This window comes from Giraffa tippelskirchi, chromosome 1 (genome assembly GCF_054371585.1).
Source record: "Giraffa tippelskirchi isolate mGirTip1 chromosome 1, T2T-mGirTip1v1.2.pri, whole genome shotgun sequence".
Classification (NCBI taxonomy): domain Eukaryota; kingdom Metazoa; phylum Chordata; class Mammalia; order Artiodactyla; family Giraffidae; genus Giraffa; species Giraffa tippelskirchi.
In genome coordinates, this window is record NC_137275.1 from 54,002,827 (window position 1) to 54,020,992 (window position 18,166).

At 38.2% G+C, this 18,166-nt stretch overlaps 1 protein-coding gene across 1 annotated transcript in view; it reads right to left on the minus strand.

Annotated features, from left to right (window-relative positions):
- The window catches only part of WDR19 (WD repeat domain 19), a 75,005-nt gene that overhangs the window by 34,627 nt on the left and 22,212 nt on the right, over positions 1-18,166 (minus strand). Inside the window, exons 10-20 of the mRNA XM_081592593.1 lie at positions 17,711-17,781; positions 16,846-17,018; positions 16,644-16,758; positions 15,654-15,760; positions 14,583-14,705; positions 10,138-10,287; positions 8,080-8,227; positions 7,746-7,950; positions 4,642-4,801; positions 4,344-4,454; positions 342-451 (exon numbers count right to left, since the gene is read on the minus strand). Coding sequence (XP_081448719.1) covers positions 342-451; positions 4,344-4,454; positions 4,642-4,801; positions 7,746-7,950; positions 8,080-8,227; positions 10,138-10,287; positions 14,583-14,705; positions 15,654-15,760; positions 16,644-16,758; positions 16,846-17,018; positions 17,711-17,781 — 1,473 coding nt within the window. The remainder of the gene's footprint in view (positions 1-341; positions 452-4,343; positions 4,455-4,641; positions 4,802-7,745; positions 7,951-8,079; positions 8,228-10,137; positions 10,288-14,582; positions 14,706-15,653; positions 15,761-16,643; positions 16,759-16,845; positions 17,019-17,710; positions 17,782-18,166) is intronic.

Below are 18,166 nucleotides of genomic sequence, written 5' to 3' on the forward strand. Positions count from 1 at the left end.
AAAAGCAGAGTCACCTTGACGCTATGTGTAGCTGTTGTTGCCCAAATGTGTTTCAAAACAATATTTCTCAATTCAAAACAATTCTAAATATGGAAAAGGCTTAGACCCAAACTGAGATTTTGATGCTGATAGGGAGTGGATAGATACATGGATAAGACATCATTAGTTAGAATAAAACATTTTTGGATCTATAATTAATATGGTTTTTTCCCACCTAAGAAGCTACTATTAAATCCATGGATTTAATTATTAAATCAATGGCCTTATAATGAATAGCAGTTTAGAACTGAAGATATTCAATAATTAGATACTGACTGAAACATATAAAGATGAAGACTTACGTGAACTCCAGCTGAATAGCATATTCTTTTGATATAAATGGTATTTGGTCTGGGGCTAAACGTTTTGCCAATTGTAGAGCGCTGTCCCAGTGCTGCAAATCCCTTCTCATCTATTAGAAAGAGAAAGATATTAATTTCAAATAGCAAATTATTCTGCACAGTTACCATACAGTGCTGGTTTTAATAAAAGTGATTACATTCCCTGGTGGCTCAGTGGACCATTGCCAGTGCAGGGGACATGGGTTTGGTCCTGGAAGATCCCACATGCTGCGGAGCTACTAAGCAGTGAGCCACAACCACTGAGCCTGTGCATTCTAGGGCCTGTGGCTATTACAATGGTTCACGGCCCTCCAAAACTCAATCCTAAACAAAATCTTATTCTCTTTAGTATTTAATTTGTCTCAATAGGAAAAAATTAAATTGAATTAAAATTAATTCAATCAACTAAATTAAAACTAGTATTTCTTCTTAGAGGGGGGATAATAAAGAACAAGTTGAGAAATATTTTACTATAGGAACCGATCTTATTTTCTGAGAAAATCTGAACCTGCATCATGAGATGAATAGTAACAAACATAAATAAAATGTGAACGTGTCTTTCTCTCTGGCTCCTGAGGTCTTTTATCTGTGCCTGGTGCACAATTCCACAATTCCAAAATTGTATGTAATTATTTTATATTGTTAGGTTAATCATGTTCCCATTATGGCTTGAAATTGCAATTATTTTTTATTTTTTGTCTGGATATTGGTTGTGAAAACTGATAAACATCTTTTACTATTGTGATTATGTAACTATTACTCACTTAATATCATTGTATTATGATTGGTCAATAGAAAAATTATAGAATTCTGTATCACCAAAACTACCATTTAATAGAAAAACCTGTAATCACTTTTTAAAATCCATATGCATATCAGAATTATCTTGGAATTTTTTTGAAAAATACAAATACAAATGCCCAGGTACTGCTTTTTTTTTTTTCTTTTTTTGCCAGAGCTCCGTTTCTAATGAACAGCCATGTTTAAAAACAACTGGACTATATGAGGATCTTTTACTTTTATCTAGTTTGTTTCACTTTTTCTATTTCATATTCAGTGCTCCCATTTCATTTTGTTTATGTTTTCCAATTTCTCCATCTTTTCTTTTCTTTTTTGGATGTTCTTTCTCAAGTCTTTATCAAGCATAGTAGAAAAGCTTTTGTAAACATATATATAACATGTATAACATATATATATATTTAAAAACATATGAATTTTTGCCTAACTAAAAAATTAATGACATTTTGATTCCACTTGTTTTTCTTAGTATGAATAGAATGCTAGATTTCCAAATTAAAAAAGCAGATATGCAACAAGCAACAAAGGTTTCCTGTATAGCACAGGGAATAGTGTGATGTAACAACCTATAATGGAGAATAATTTCAGAAATAACATGTGTATATGTATAACTGAATCGCACACACAAAAAAGAATTCTACTTTTTGAAATTGCCAATTTTTCTAAATGTCCTATGGGCATCTAATAACATGAGATACAAAATTTTAAATATATTTGTGTAGGATATGATTAGGGCTTCCCAGGTGGCGCTAGTGGTAAAGAACCCACCTGCCAGTGCAGGAGATCTAAGAGATGTGGGTTCAACCCCTGGGTCTGGAAGATCCCCTGCAGGAGGGTATTACAAACCCACTCCAGTATTCTTGCCTGGAGAATCCCATGGACAGAGGAGCCTGGTGGGTGCAGTTCACTGGATCACAAAGAGACGGACATGACTGAAGTGACTTAGCACACAGGATATGATTAACATAAATTAAATATAAATCTATCATATTTAAATTATTAATGACATCATTCAAGATGCTCCTATTCTTTTTTCTGCACTTGATAAAATAGTCTCAGAGAAATGTTAATATGTCTCACTATGATTATATATTGCTTCTTTTCCCTTTTATTTCTTCTGATTTTTGCTTTATGTATTTTCTTTGTTAAGTGTCTAATGGTTTATGATATCTATCTTCTTTGTGAATTGTTCCTTTTTTCATTAAAATATTCATCTTTGTTTCATTTAAAATAAATAATAATAAAAAACTAACCATTAAAGAGTAAACCATTAATCTTCTGGAGTTCATTCCTCACTTTATTCACCCTTTGTACAGAATTAACAATGGCTAACATTTTACAAGTGATATTTTCTGCTCTAGGACATTAGCCTATTTACTTTCCACAACTAGGCCTTTTGTAATGAGCTGTTCCTGTGCCCATTTTAGGTATCCAGAACTGAGGCAAGAAGAGGCTCGTTTTGCACACACAGTCTCATTGTTAGTGTGTGGCAGGGCTGAGCAGTAGGACTTTGCCTCCAACGTTTTTACTTAGCTAACCTGTCAGCCTTCAAAGTGAGGTTAAAGGAACAATGGGGTGCAGTCACCTCTTCCCATTGTGAAGCCATCAGTTTAACTCCTTTACAAAGCCAGGAGCACATGACAAGTGTCCACAGCTAATGCAGAAGAGCGAGGATGACATCTCTGCCCTCACTCAGTGAAGCCCTGTTCCTACTCCAGCACATACCAATCCAAGATCTGAAAATTTCTCAGGGTGTCCCCAGTCATCTCAAATAATATTGTGAGTGCATGAGTGCTAAGTTGCTTCAGTCACGTCTGACTCTTTGCAAGCCCATGGACTGTAGCCCACCAGGCTCCTTTGTCCATGGGATTCTCCATGCATGAATACTGGAGTGGGTTGCCATTTCCTACTCCAGGGGATCTTCCTGACCCAAGGATTGAACCCACATCTCTTTCATCTGCTGTATTGGCTGCTGCTGCTGCTAAGTCGCTTCAGTCGTGTCCAACTCTGTGTGACCTCATAGACAGCAGCCCACCAGGCTCCCCTGCCCCTGGGATTCTCCAGGCAAGAACACTGGAGTGGGTTGCCATTTCCTACTACAGGGGATCTTCCTGACCCAAGGATCGAACCCACATCTCTTTCATCTGCTGTATTGGCAGGCAGGTTGTTTACCACTAGTGCCACCTGGGAAGCCAATAACACTGGAAAATCATCTAATATTTTTCTTAAAATTCAGTTCACTTAAAATTTAAAAATGAAATTTGCTATAGAACAATTTGAAAAAGAGAAGTCGTGAAATCAATAGCAAATACGCTTTCTCTATGTGGCTGTGGAAATGTTGGCTGAGGTGGAACAATGTTAGTTGACAACAGCCACCATCTGTGTCTTTACAGTCAATCTGGCACCGTTCCCAAAGATCTAATCTCATTCTTACGTCTTTATGGCAACCCTATGGGCTAGATATTATTATCCCTCCTTTAAATGGGATCTAGGGCACTGAGACATGGAATAACTTGTCCACACAGAGCTGGAATTTGAAACCAGTCACGCCCAACTCTGAAGTCCACATTCTTAACCGCTCTTCTACACAGCCACAGTTCTCTCCTACCTCGTGTGGCCCTAGGTCCTTCATTCTGTTCTGGTCCTTCCCTTGCAACGCTCACCTCTGGGAAACTAGTGATGATACACAAGCCTTAGCCTACCCCTCTTCACACACAAGAGACTGTCACACAATAAATGATAAATGCGCCTCAGTTTTCCTATTTGGAAAACAGAGAAAATAATAGTATTATCTCATAGGACTGTTGTGAGGGTTGAATGAATTAAAATATTTATGTCAACACTTAGGAAACACCTGGTACACGTAAGCACTCAATAAATGATGACTGTTTTCATTTGTATGTGTTTTTGTAAGTTACAGAATCTGTTCTCTTTGGATACACTCTGACTCTAAATTATTTGGTAATGTTGCAATACCATGCCTTTTACTGCTCCATCGAACACAGAGTGAAAATATCTCTAAGGTTAATGAATACTCAGAGGTTCTTAAAGCTGAAGTCTGGGTTCAAGGAGGGGGAAGGTATGTGGTGCCTGGTGCTGAGAGATGTTAATTCTAAAAGAGGTGAGAGCCTCTTTGCTCGTTCTTTCCCTCATCTGCTGCCTTACCTCAAGGGCGGCAACAGGGCAGCTGGATGCCAGGTACAGGTCCTGAGCCAGGTTGAAGTCATTGCTGAACATGGCAAGATGTCCTGCCAGAAGACTGTAGTCCTCTATTCCCTATAAATAAAAACACTTTTAATGAGAAGAAACTCAAGGGTTTAATTTTTATTTAAGGACTGTGCTTAGGAAAACGTGGTAGTATCTATCAGTTTTTGAGCTAGGTAAGACTAACTGCAGAAATTTAAATGTTTGACTCAGTATCATTTAAATGCTAATCTGATAATTCCCATAAGATGCTGTTTACCTTTACTTGTTCCAAGGACATCACCATGCCAGCATCTCCAATAGTCCGATAAACACGGATTGCAAACTCCACTTCCATGTGGTGTAGACAGGCTCTGGCCAGTTCATTCCAAGCAGCCTGATCATCGAGAATCTTGCACAGTTCCCAGGCATTAGAAAACCTGGCATTTGAATACATAAGCATAATCAAGGAGCTCTATTTGTTCCCTATTAGGCAGTTTTTAGACTGTATGTAATTTAATGTTATGCCTTAGACAAATTTTACAAAAATACTTTTCAATCTTAAATCATTTCCAAGTTATAAAAAAACTACATAAACTTTTCTTCCTTTTTGTACAGATGTTTTTTCCTGAATTTATTGAATTAATCTGAGTCTACACTGTGTAACCACCCTCCCTCATCAGTAACTAATTCTACTCAATTATTTTTTGGTTTACTTCACACACATATGAAAATTATTTTTGCTGTCATATAAGTCTAATAACATTAGCATTTTATTCCTATAGGCTGGGAAATTTAAAACAGGTCAGCCCACTATGGCCTGCAGCTTCCTGCTTTGGGAAATAAAGTGTGAGTGGAGGACAGCCACTAGCCCGCCGACCCTTTACGGCCTGTCTGGGCTGCTCTCTCACTTCGACAACCAGCCTGGGTAGTTGTGATAGGCCCTATGGCCCTTAAAGCCTGAAATACCATTTTGACCATAACAGAAAAGGCCTGCTGACTTCTGGTTTAAAACTGAACCACAAATGTCAATGAGACTTTCTGTGGGACCCCTATATTAACGAATATGTCACCCTCCCCATCTAGTCATCAATCTAGTTTCCACCCAACACACACTCACTGAGCACCCTTATGTGCCAGGATCTGTGCTTGGAACCAAGATGTAAGGATCAAATGCAGTCCCTGTCCTTAGGTGGTCACACTTGGGGAAGGTGGAAGAGACAGGCGAGTAAATAGAGGACTACGACACAGTATGACAGAGGTACCAGAGTGCCTATAATATGTGCATCTTTGTGCTTTGTGCTTTGCATAAATTCTCTTGCTGGATCACCCTAACAACCCTCTTCACTATGTATTATTATTATTTCTCCTTTATAAAGGAGGAAAGTGAGGCTTGCTGCTAGTGCTGCTAAGTCGCTTCAGTCGTGTCCGACTCTGTGCAACCCCATAGATGGCAGCCCACCAGGCTCCCCCGTCCCTGGGATTCTCCAGGCAAGAACACTGGAGTGGGTTGCCATTTCCTTCTCCAATGCATGAAAGGGAAAAGTGAAAGTGAAGTCGCTCAGTCGTGTCCGACTCCTAGAGACCCCATGGACTGCAGCCTACCAGGCTCCTCCGTCCATGGGATTTTCCAGGCTAGAATACTGGAGTGGGTTGCCATTGCCTTCTCCTAAGTGAGGCTTAGAGGCCTTAAAAAACGAGCCTAGTGGTAAGAGACAATGTGCTCTAAACCACTCTGCACACCAGATCCTGGCTCTGAGGCAACACATAAGAAAGGCTTCAATCTATACTGCCAGTGGTAGGGGGCTTCCTGGAGGAGAGGGCTCTGCTGAATGGTGGAGAATGAGGAGTTACTACCTACACAGACAGGGAAGAGCAGTCTAAGATGTGAAAGCAGCACATGCCAAGGCAGGAAATCATGAAAAATTATTGAAATCAAGCAGTCAGTGGACAGAGAGCAGTGGAGGAGTGGGGGCAGGTGAGGCTGGTATTAAATCAGCAAGAGCTGAGTGTGTCAGGCTGAGGTCCCCAAGAAATAGGGGTTTCTTCCTAAAGGCAATGGGAAATCACTGAGGATCAGACTCACATTTTCCAAAGTGTGTGGAGAATAGATTGTCTTGAGGCCACCTGGAGAGAGAGCCGTCAGAAGTCGCTCTGCTACACATTACTCCACTGGAGGGCCTGAGTTAAGGTGGGGGAATAGTGGAGGAGAAAAAGACCTGGGTGCATGTGGGTGTGTATGCGTGTGTGTGGGTGTGTATGCATGTGTGTGGGTGTGTGCTGTAGGGCATGTGCACAACGTGATTCAGGCAGGGGGAGGAAAGGAGGCTGGGAAAGATGATGACGCAAGTTTGAGGAACTCGTGGACTCCCAGCTACACAGGACTGGGAGGCAGTGGTGATACAGGTTTAAGTCAAGGATGCATATTCTGGAGTCAACCTCATATATATGGTATTGAAACCACTTTTGAGGAGATTCACTCTGGAAGAATAATTAGAGTGAGAAGATAAGAAAGGAGCCCAAGGAACTCTGAGGAAGAGCAACATTTACACAAAGGAATTCACAGTCGCCCTAAGAAGTGAGAAGTAAAAGCAGGGGTAGCTCAGACGGTAAAGCGTCTGCCTACAATGCGGGAGACCCAGGTTCGATCGCTGGGTTGGGAAGATTCCCTGGAGAAGGAAATGGCAACCCACTCCAGTACTCTTGCCTGGAGAATCCCATGGAAGGGGGAGCCTGGTGGGCTACAGCCCATGAGGTCACAAAGAGTCGGACATGACTGAGCAACTTCACTCAGTTGAGGAGATTCCCTCTGGAAGAATAATTAGTGTGAAAAGAGAAGAAAGGAGCCCAAGGGACCCTGAGGAAGAGCAACATTTACACAAAGGAATTCACTGTGGCCCTAAGAGGTGAGAGGAAAAAGCAGGGGAAAAAAAAAATCTCAAGTAAGATAAAATCAAACTTTGTTATGATGAAATTAAGGGAGTGTTGAAATAATTAAATTTATTAGAATTTCACAATAACTGTGCTATTTGGGAGATTAGAAACCCTTTTTGTTCTGATGGGCTTTTCCCACAGTACAAAAGCCCTTCCTTTAGAATTTACATATATTCTCAAATCGATCATATCTGAGCCTCATGATAATCCCATGAAGTAAATGAGGTAAATACTATTATCTTCATCTCTTTTTTTTTTGGTCATGCTGTGTGGCATGTGCGATCTTAGTTTCCCAACCAGTGATCGAACCCATGCTCCCTGCATTGGAAGAGTATAGTCTTATTAATCACTGGACGGCTAGGGAATTCCTTTTCATCTATTTTCACAAAATTTGACCTTTAAAATCACAAAAGGAAGTGAGAAGCTCCACAAGAAGTGTTTAAGCAATACCTTTTTAGCATTAAAGTCTGTGTCAGCATCTGCCTCAGTTCATGAGGCCCCACGTCTTTTAAACTGTCAAGGAAGCGGTGAGTGCTAAGGTAGATGTTGTTTATTGTTCCACTCTGGGTCTGGCAGGTCAATTCTCCATTATATAACAGCAAAGGTTTATGAGAGAAAGGAACTTTGGTGCCACCAGCCAGAATGACCTTGGATCCTATATTATAAAACAGACACCTTAACGTTGAAAGCTAACACTCAGAACACACATTAAAAAGAGAATGTTTTAATTTTAGAGCAATGGAAATATAATTGTCAACAAACATACAAAAAAGTGAGTAAGTACCTTGGATAGTGTCCTTGTGAAAGACATATGTGTACACCTTATCGTCATCGTAGGCAATAAATACACCTTTATCCATTGGCCAGTTTTCCCAAAGAACACCTTTAATGGTTGGCGAAAAGTCTGGAATCTCACATGTAGCATCATCAACCTAAAAATTAAGGATTTACAGATTTTACCCAAGTCTGCACTTAAACCATTATCATTATTATTGCCTTGGTAGGATGGAGCCTGTCTGCAGCCTTAGCCGGCAAAACTTACCAACTCACATTCAACTCGCCAACATTCTAAGTGAAGAAAAGGTTCCTTTCCCCTTCCTGTACTAAGCGTGGATTGAAAAAAACTGTCGTTACACATGCAAAATCAAGGGTTTTATCTAAAATTTGGTGAATTTGCAGGAAAAACTACAAGTCTGGACACAAAGCTTCAGGTTAAGAAAAAAAGTTGAAGTTGCTCAAAATGATGACAGAAATATTAACTATGAACACACTTGTGCTTAGAAAATTTTCAATAATATTGGGTACAGAAATGCTCCAACTAGAGAAGAAACAAAATAATTCATACATGATTTGAGATCTAAATAAATTCCACTCAGTACATTTTATTTAAAAACACGCATTCTGACAATGTATTCCAACAAACTGTAATTACAGTAATATAAGTTATTAAAAAAATCAATCCATATATTCCTATAAACTCAGGCAGATAGGCTTATATATACATCCTGAAAGGAAATCTCTACAAGATTGAATTTCCTTATTAAGTAGGGGGAACTCAAGGTCATCTTTACATTCAGGTCATTTTTCCTCATTTATTTTGTAACTGAGAAATGGGTTGGAAAGAACTAGAATATTAGGAATTTTGAATAAATAATCCAGGCACTTCTGTGGAAACCTGTTACACATTTGTCAAAGAATGAAAGAAAAGAAAAGAAATAAAGAGAAGAGAAAAGAAAAAGGGAAGGGAGAAAGGAAGTTTTACTATCTAGGAGAGTATATCGTGAAGTGAGAGCTGTCTTCAGGGAATGTGTCTTCACTGTGATAAAGCTCAGATGCCTGGGAACAGTTGCTAAGGTTCGGTCCAAGCACAGCTGTAGGCTGTATGAACTATGAACAAGAGTATACTAAATCATTAACTGGATATCAAAAAAAAAATCCAAGTATAATAAATGAGGTAAAACTACAATATTTTCTTTTTTTTATAAATTTAGCCTTGTAAAAGTTAAGGATGTTTAAAAATAAGAGTAACTAAATCTAAAAATCTTAATCAACCCTGAATATTCATTGGAAGGACTGATGCTGAAGCTCCAATACTTTGGCCACCTGATGTGAAGAAATGACTCATTGGAAAACACCCTGATACTAGGAAAAAGTGGAGGCAGGAGGAGAAGAGAGTAACAGAGGATGAGATGGTTGGATGGCATCACCAGCTCAAAGGACATGACTTTGAGCAAACTCCTCCAAGATAAAAACTTCCTTTACCTTGGACATGAGATAGTCAAGGACAGGCAAGCCTGACATGCTGCAATCCATGGGGTTGCAAAGAATCAGACACAACTGAATGACTGAATAACAATAAAAAAGCCTAAAAATGGATTCATCTGTTTTTAAATCACCTAATTAAAAAAAATCTTTCCTTTGTGTTCAGGATGTTTAAGAGAAGAGGAAAATCAACTGAGGCAGGCAGAAAGGACAGGGAACAGTCCTTGCTCTCTGAAGCCATTGCTTTTCCAGAGAGAAAACTCATATGTTACCTGAAGATACACTGTAATCGTGTGCCATAAATAAGGTTAAAATAATGCAGAATAAGAACTATTCTTTCCATTAAAAAGTCTAAGATTTTTTAACACTTAAAAATTACAAAATAATGTAAAAAGTTTTCTAGATGGAAACAGTCATGAAAACAAATCACAAATACATCACAAACATAATAACAAAGTACTATAATTCTCCACACTGTTTAAGAGAAAGTGATCTCATACATGAAATATATTTTAAAAACACTTTTTTTCCCCATATGTTGCCATTTAAAAAAACTATTTGAAAACTTTTCTAGACTTACTGGACAGTAGACATATCCATCACTTTTTTCATCAATGAAAACTAATCTAGTCCCATTTGGGTCAGGAAAAATCTTTTTCACACCGACGGGATGTCGATAATCATTAACAAACTGCCAGTCTTCAATGTAGAAATACTGAATGACACCAGTCTAAAAAAAATCCAGTCACAGAAATGAAAAGCTGTCAAGAAAATACTGACATTTCAGCATTTACATTAAGCATATTTGCTAATTTGAAAAAAATAAGTCATATTTTTGATCAAGAGTCTAAAAATAAGATTTACTATATAAGCAAAGTAAAGATCCAAGAAAGTAACTTAAACGTGTATGTACATCTGAGTCAACAGTCTATTATTAGTTCTAATATCCTTAGTCATATTAAAGCTTAATTGATTTTCAGATTTTCCACTTGTAAGAAATACTCTTATTGGTTAAGAGTAACTTTCAAGTCATATTATTTTAAATATTTTTGCTGTTAATAAATTAGAAAATTAAGTTTAAAATAAACAAAAACCCACAAGATACAATCATAATTCTCTAATAACAATGAACATGTAGACATCAAAATTTAAAAATATAATACCATTTATAATCACTCAAAAAAATGAAATACTTAGGTGTAAATTTAACAAAGCATGCATAGGACTTGTGTGTTGAAAACTAAAAATCACTAATGAAAGAATCCAAGAATATCTAAATAAATGGAGAGGTATACTGTGTTTATGGATTGGTGTCAGAGTAAAGATGTTATTTCTCCTGAATTGATATACAAGATTTTTTTTAGATACAGACAAGATTATTCTAAAATTTATATGGCGCTGCAAAGGAACTAGAATAGGTAAAACAGTTGTGAAAAAAATGGGAAAATTAGTCTGTTAATTTTTTTTTTTATAGCTACAGTAATCATTGTGTAGTACTGGTGGGGGGACAGACACACAGACCATTGGAATAGACTAGAAAAGCCAGATTGTTATTAAGGATTAAGGATAACGTAGAGGCAAGAAGAAAGTGGACGTGGAGATAAATGCAACATGAAGGATCCTGGTGGTGACAGAATTGTTCTATATTTTGCCTGTTAATGTCAATACCCTGGTTGTGATATGTAATATAATGTTACCATTGGGGGAAACTGGGAAAAGGATTTATAGGATCTCTCTGTATTGTTTCTTATACCTGCATGTGAGTCTACGATGATCTCAAAATAGAAAGTTTAATTAAAATAAAAACACATGTTAACATCTTACATTTCTATCCAGGCCAAGATAGCGTGACCGGACTTAACTTGCCCACCCCAAAGAACCAAAAATAACAGACAAAATACATGAAAACCAATTTTCAAGATATTGGAATAAGGCCACATAGGACAATGGTCTCTTGGAGATGGGAAACAAGTCCTGTGACTGCTCCCGTTTTTGCCTTGTGAGAGTTTTCAAGCCATGGCAAAGGGAGGGAACATGCAGGTGGAGCACGACTCCCTGAGTTGAGGAGATAGAGCTGAGGATTCAGTGAGGCAGAAGGGAGGTGGCTAGACTTTCAGGGTATGATACCAGAGAGGAGAGAGATGCCCTGAGAGAGAGCCCTGAAGATCTTCAGAGGGTCCTCCACCTTGAGTCTTCAGCAGAGTACTGATCACTGCACACTTATGAGAAAATTGTCAAAGCCAGGGAAAAGAACCATCCAAAGGCATTGGAGGAAACAGTGACTGGCACTCACACAGGATTGGGAACAGTGACTGTTTCCAATAGGCAGATTAGAAAACGTAATTCACAGGATATTGGATAGAGTACAAAGGAAGATCTTGCCTCAAAAGTGGGAAATAATTAGTTGTAGACTAAGCAGTGTTTCAGGCTTCCCTGATGGCTCAGTGGTAAAGAAGCTGCCTGCCGATGCAGGAGACACAGGAGATGGGGGTTCAGTCCCTGGGTTGGGAAGATCCCCTACAGAAGGAAATAGCAATCCATTCCAGTATTTTTGCCTGAGAAATCCCATGGACAGAGGAGCCTGGGGGCTATAGTCCATGGGGCTGCATAATGGTTGGACACAATTTAGCAACTAAACAACAAAACAAAAGTAGTGTTCCACATCTGCCTAACAAATCACAAAAGCCAAGACTCAAAAGGATCAGACTGTTTCCAAGCAAATTACCTGCATTCCAGGAACAAAGCTCACAAGTATCTTTAGGAATACAAAACATCCAGCACCCCCAAAAGGAAAAAGTACCATGTATGCAAATAAGTAGGAAAAAACATAACCCATATTGAGGACAATAATTAATCAATCAAAACTGACCCAGAACTGACCCAAATATTAGAATTAGCAAATAAGGTAACTAAAACAGTTAATATAATGTTATGGCATATGTTTAAATAGATAAATGCAAGATATAAAAACAGATTCTAATGTATCTTCTGCATATGAACTATGGTGTCTGAAATGAAAAATACAGTGGATGAAACTACTGGCAGATTCAATACGACAGAAAAAAAGGCTAGTAACCTTGAAATACAGCAGTAGAAATTATCTAAAATGAAACTGAGAAAAAAAAAAAACGAGTAAAAAAACTTAAATAGCATTGACTGTGGGATAACTTAAAATGGTTTAATATATGAGTAATTGGACTTTCTGAAATTGGAATGCAAACAGACAGAGGAAAAACATTGTTGAAGAAATAATGGCTGAAAATGTTCCAAATTTTATTAAAGCTATAAACCCTTGGGTTCAAAGAAGCTCAACAACCCAAGCACAAGAAATATGGAGAAAACTACATCAAAGCACATCACAATTAACTTACTCAAAACCAGCGATTAAGAGAAAATATTAAAAGCAGTCAGAGGAAAAAGATGACACACAGAGGGACAAAGATAAGAATGATGGAGATTTCACTGGAGTAAATGTATGCAAGAAGACAGAGGAGCTACATCTTTAAAGTGCTGAAAGAAAAAACTGTTCATGCAAACAACGTAACATCCACCAACAGATGAATGGATAAAGAAGGTGTGGTACATACATACAATAAAATATTACTCAGCCACAAAAAAGAATGAAATAACGTCATTTTCAGCAACATGGATGGACCCAGAGAGTGTCACACTGAGTGAAGTAAGTCAGACAGAGAAAGACAATCATATGGTATCATTTATATGTGGATATCATATTATATACACTATATATACATAAGCATATATATACAATATATATAAGCACATATATACATATATATATAGCTTCCCTGCTTATTTTAGAGTTAATGAGATCAAATAAGTGAGATCAGGGCTTTATAAACTGTTATGTGTTATACAAATGTAGTATTAATTTATTTACTACTTATTTACCATATCACCACCACTTTATCTGATACATGAGACCTACCTTACTTGTGTATATAAGCTCAAAAACTGATTTTGGGTCAAATTTAAAAAGTCTCTCTTCCGGCAATAAGCATGTTTTAAAATATGCTCTTTTAAAAAAACTATGTGAGAAAACAGAACCTTTGAAATAGTGATTAATTGTTTTTCTAATGAAGGACAGGGAAACCTGGTGTGCTGCAGTCCATGGAGGAGTCGGACATGGCTGAGCGACTGAACAATAGCAACAAATGTGGAAAATACTGCCTTTTTTTTTTTTAAACCAACTTAGTGAATTCTTCTAGAGGCTAAGCGAGGTAACAGGTATGATATGCTTTGAAAAATCTTTGAAAAGTTTTTACAAATATAAATGCTATTACTAAACTATGTTTTATGTACATGTAGCTAATGTAATATTTAAGAATACAGGGTGTTGGTGGTTCAAATGACCAAAAGGTTGAAGTGGGATTCTCAATATTCAATTAATTTTAATTAAATGCCCGTTAAATGTAGGCACTGGACAACTAAAGTCGAATGAGGTGTCTTACATTTGTCATCAAATTAAATCCTGAAAGCATCAAGACAAGGAAAATGAGACTGGGAAGTGTCAAGCAGCAAGTAAGAGGACTAGTATTTGAGCCCAGATTGTCCAGACTCCAAAGTCTGTCCTTTTCATTGTGACATCAAAGTTGCTTATAGTTACAAAAGCATTTGATAATAGAAAATCATACCAATGTGCTCTACATACATATATAATGTTTATAATTTTTTGCACATATAATGCTTCCCAGGTAGCTCAGTGGTAAAGATTCTGCCTGCCAATGCAGGAGGCATGGGTTTGAGCCCTGGGTTGGGAAGATCCCCTGGAGGGGGACATGGCAACCCACTCCAGTATTCTTGCCTGGATAATCCCACAGACAGAGGAAGACTACAGTCCACGGGGTTGCAAAGAGTCGGACACAAACAAGTAACTGAGCATGTATGCATGCATGCACATCTAGTGTCTATATAACATATATATATACACACGCATATATAATAAATTACAAGGTAAAAATGAGAAATTTTCCCATGTTCTATATTACAGAAGACAACACGTACATCTGTGCCATAGATGAGGAAATCACCAGTTAAGGCATGACATAAAATACGGCACTTATCATCCACTGCTGGGAAAAGTCGCATCTCACGTTCTTCTTGAGCGTCCAACATTCCACTTTCTATCTAAAACAAAGAATAATAGTGGCTCATAGACTTAACTGAATAAATCTGGTTTGCAACATCTGGGGGGGTAAGAGAGAGTCTTTTTCTTAAATTCTACTAAATATTCAGGCTCACCAGATAAACCACTTTACTCAGAAAGGTATCAGGCAGGAACCCAGCTTGCCAGCAGGGCACATTAAATAACCTTTTTAACGAGTTTCCCTGGTGGCTCAGATGGTAAAGAATCTACCTGCAATGCAGCAGACTGGGTTTGACCCCTGGGTTGGGAAGATCCCCTGGAGAAGGGAATGGCTACCCACTCCAGTAATTCTTGTCTGAAGAATTCCATGGACAGAGGAGCCTGACGCGCCACAGTTCAAGGGGTTGCAAAGAGTCGGACAGGACTGAGCGACCAACACTTTCACTTTCTTTAACAGTAATAGTCTTTGCAGTAGGCTCTGCAGTTGTCTTGAAGCTAATCTCTTTGGCTTCCCAGAAGTAAAGAGCCAAGAAATACATGTGGGAAGTGTCCTGGTTGAGAAGCCCCATATTTCAAGGGCCAACATCTCTTGAACAACTCATGGGGCATAGTTTCAAGATCCCCACCAGTGACAGGACCAAACACATGGGTCAATCCATTCCAGGAAGCCAGACCTATGGCATTCCCATCAATTTTAAACTTACTTACAGTTCATTCTAGATGCACTTTACATGGCCATTTTTACACAAGCAATGTTATGAGCAGCACAGCTGAAACTTTGTTGGGTTTCTTGGGAACAGAGTTAAAGGGTTAATTGAGGGTTAATCTCATGCAGAAGGGTAAAGAGTTTTGTCAATCTTTTATCACATATGGCTTTCTAGCTAGTCTGTACATGGTTGCTTCTTGACCAAAGTTCTTGATTGCAAAACATTAGGCTATTCATTGTCATCACTGACTTGAGCAGGCCATAGGACATCAAAAATACTTACCAAATGTAACTGGACTTTGCCTTCAAAAAGTGCAGATGCATAGTCAGAATAAAGGCAGACACTGACTACTGTCCCCAGATATTCCACATCTTTCAATTTTTTAACAGCTGTAGTAATCAAAACACAATAAAATATAAACAAAATGATCTAATGATCTGCAAATATGTTTTAATCGTGTGCCTTTGAAAGAATATTCTGAACCTGGAAGTTTTATTTAAGCCATTCTAAAGAAAATCTTAGTTTCCATATAAATTTGCCTTTAGGAATTTCATAGCGGTTCATAAGAAACAAAGTAATAAAAAAAAAAAAGTCACTTGCAAAACAACCAAAAATTAAACCTTAGTGACAAGAAGCTTAATGGAACATCTGAGGATAATTCTCAGGCTGGCTCTATTCCTGAAGGACATCTGACCTCCTGTGGGAAAGGGGTGGAGAAGGAGGAGGAGAAGAAGAAAAAGTGAGGCTCCCTCCAGATGTCAGTGGTCATTATTCAAAGAAGACAGTGGGAGGGGTAGGGAATTAACATTTACTAAGTACCTACCAGACCAACGGGTGCCTAAGAAAGACCATGAGCAAAAGTAGATCACATATTTTATTCCACATAATTTTTCTCGTAACGCTTTACAACTAGAAGAATCTTCATTTTCCAGATGAGGAAACCAAGGCTCAGAGAGGTAAAGAATTTGTCTACAGTTTGTCTACAGCCACCCAGCTAAAAGGCGCAGAAGGGAATTTGAACCCAGGGCCCAATTCTAAAGATCACAATCTGCTCAGGATACCACAGTGTCTTCACAACAAAGATAAAGAACAAAACCTTTCCCAAAACTATGCAAAATTTTTAGAAGATTCGCAAAACCATTTAAGCTAAGAAAGAGATGTCTGAAGAAAAAGAAAGATTTGATCTTAAAAGAAACTATTAGTGCTTCCCAAACAAACAGACAAAAAAACAAATTATATGTTAGATAAGAAAACAACTGGATTTACACTCACCATTCTCACCAAGGACATAAAACCAAGCTCGATTATTCATTCCCACAGCCAGGTGATAAAGTCCCACTGCTACAAAGTTGGGCTCCACATCGACAGAAACCATGATTGGCAGTTCCTATAATAAAGAAAAGTAGCAGTAGTGAATCAACTGTTAACACTGTTTTAATTTTATTAACAAATAAAGATAACACTGTTTTCGTACTTCTTCAACAGGGTTGGCTACGGTGACTTCAAGGAGGGAGGTGAGGTATGCAATCCTGGTGCTGCAAGCATCTCCAAGGATGGGGAGCTTGGTCAGGAACACGTGCAGCGAGCCCCTCTGGGTGGACAGTGCCAGCAGCTGGCCATCATCTGTCCAGGACAAGGTGCCCAGCCCTGAAATGACAGAGCACATAAAGGATTATTCAAAAACAGATACGCTGTTACAGGAAACCAAGCACACTAAATACCTTCACTTAAGCTACCAGAGGTATAAAAATCTTCAAAGTTTTAAAAATAGTTTGAGTAGCTTTTATTTAGACTAGAATATTCATCAGGGATTGGCTTATAAGCATGAGCCCCAATGCATTCAAAACTGGCTCAAAGGGAAATATGTAAGAATTGAGATTTTGCAACTGGATTTGGGATAAAATACAACAGAAATCTTTGAATCAAAGTATATTCACATCCTCCTAGTCAAGAAGTTTTTTGTTTTTAGTCACTAAGTCATTTCCAACTCTTTTGTGACCCCATGCACTGTAGCCCGCCAGGCTCCTCTGTCCATGGGATTTCACAGGAAAGAGTACTGGAGTGGGTTGTCATTTCCTTCTCCAGGGGATCTTCGTGACCCAGGGATTGAATCTGTGCCTCCTGCAATGGCAGGTGGATTCTTTACCACTGAGCCACCTGGGAAGCCCAGTCAAGGAGTATGACTCAACATAATTACTAATAAAGAGGCTACTTTAGGGAATTCTAGTGAAAGGTGTTATTTTGCTTCCTCCTACAATGAATGCAAATCATACATTAACAAACACATTACTCTCTTACTAAAATGACCAAATGTCATTTTGCATCAGAAAAATCAATACCTTTATGTTCATCATCCAGGTTGATTATAGCATACATGTCTTTTAATTCTGCCAAGTCACGGATTTTAATGCTGAAAAACAAAAAAATACATATATATATTTTAAATATGAGCACTAAGTTAAATTCAAGCAATTATAAGCTATGGAACAGGTCAGGGTTCTCCAAAAAGGGATGTACAGGAGGATATATAGGGTTAAGGTAAGAAAATATTAAACTTTCTATATTTAATTATATTTTCTTTAAAATTTTTGTTTGTTGATATGGGGGTGGGAGTGGTGCCCAGCTTAGTTCTTTGATCTACAGTCAGGAACAAGGAGGCTGAAGATCCTGAGGAAAAGTTTGAGTAGGGAAACTTTCCCCTGAGCAGTACTGATTATTGTAACATGAAGCAGGTTTCTCTTTTAATGTGTCTTCCCCTCCCCTCCCCCCATCCACTGCTCCAAGAGTTCTTTCCT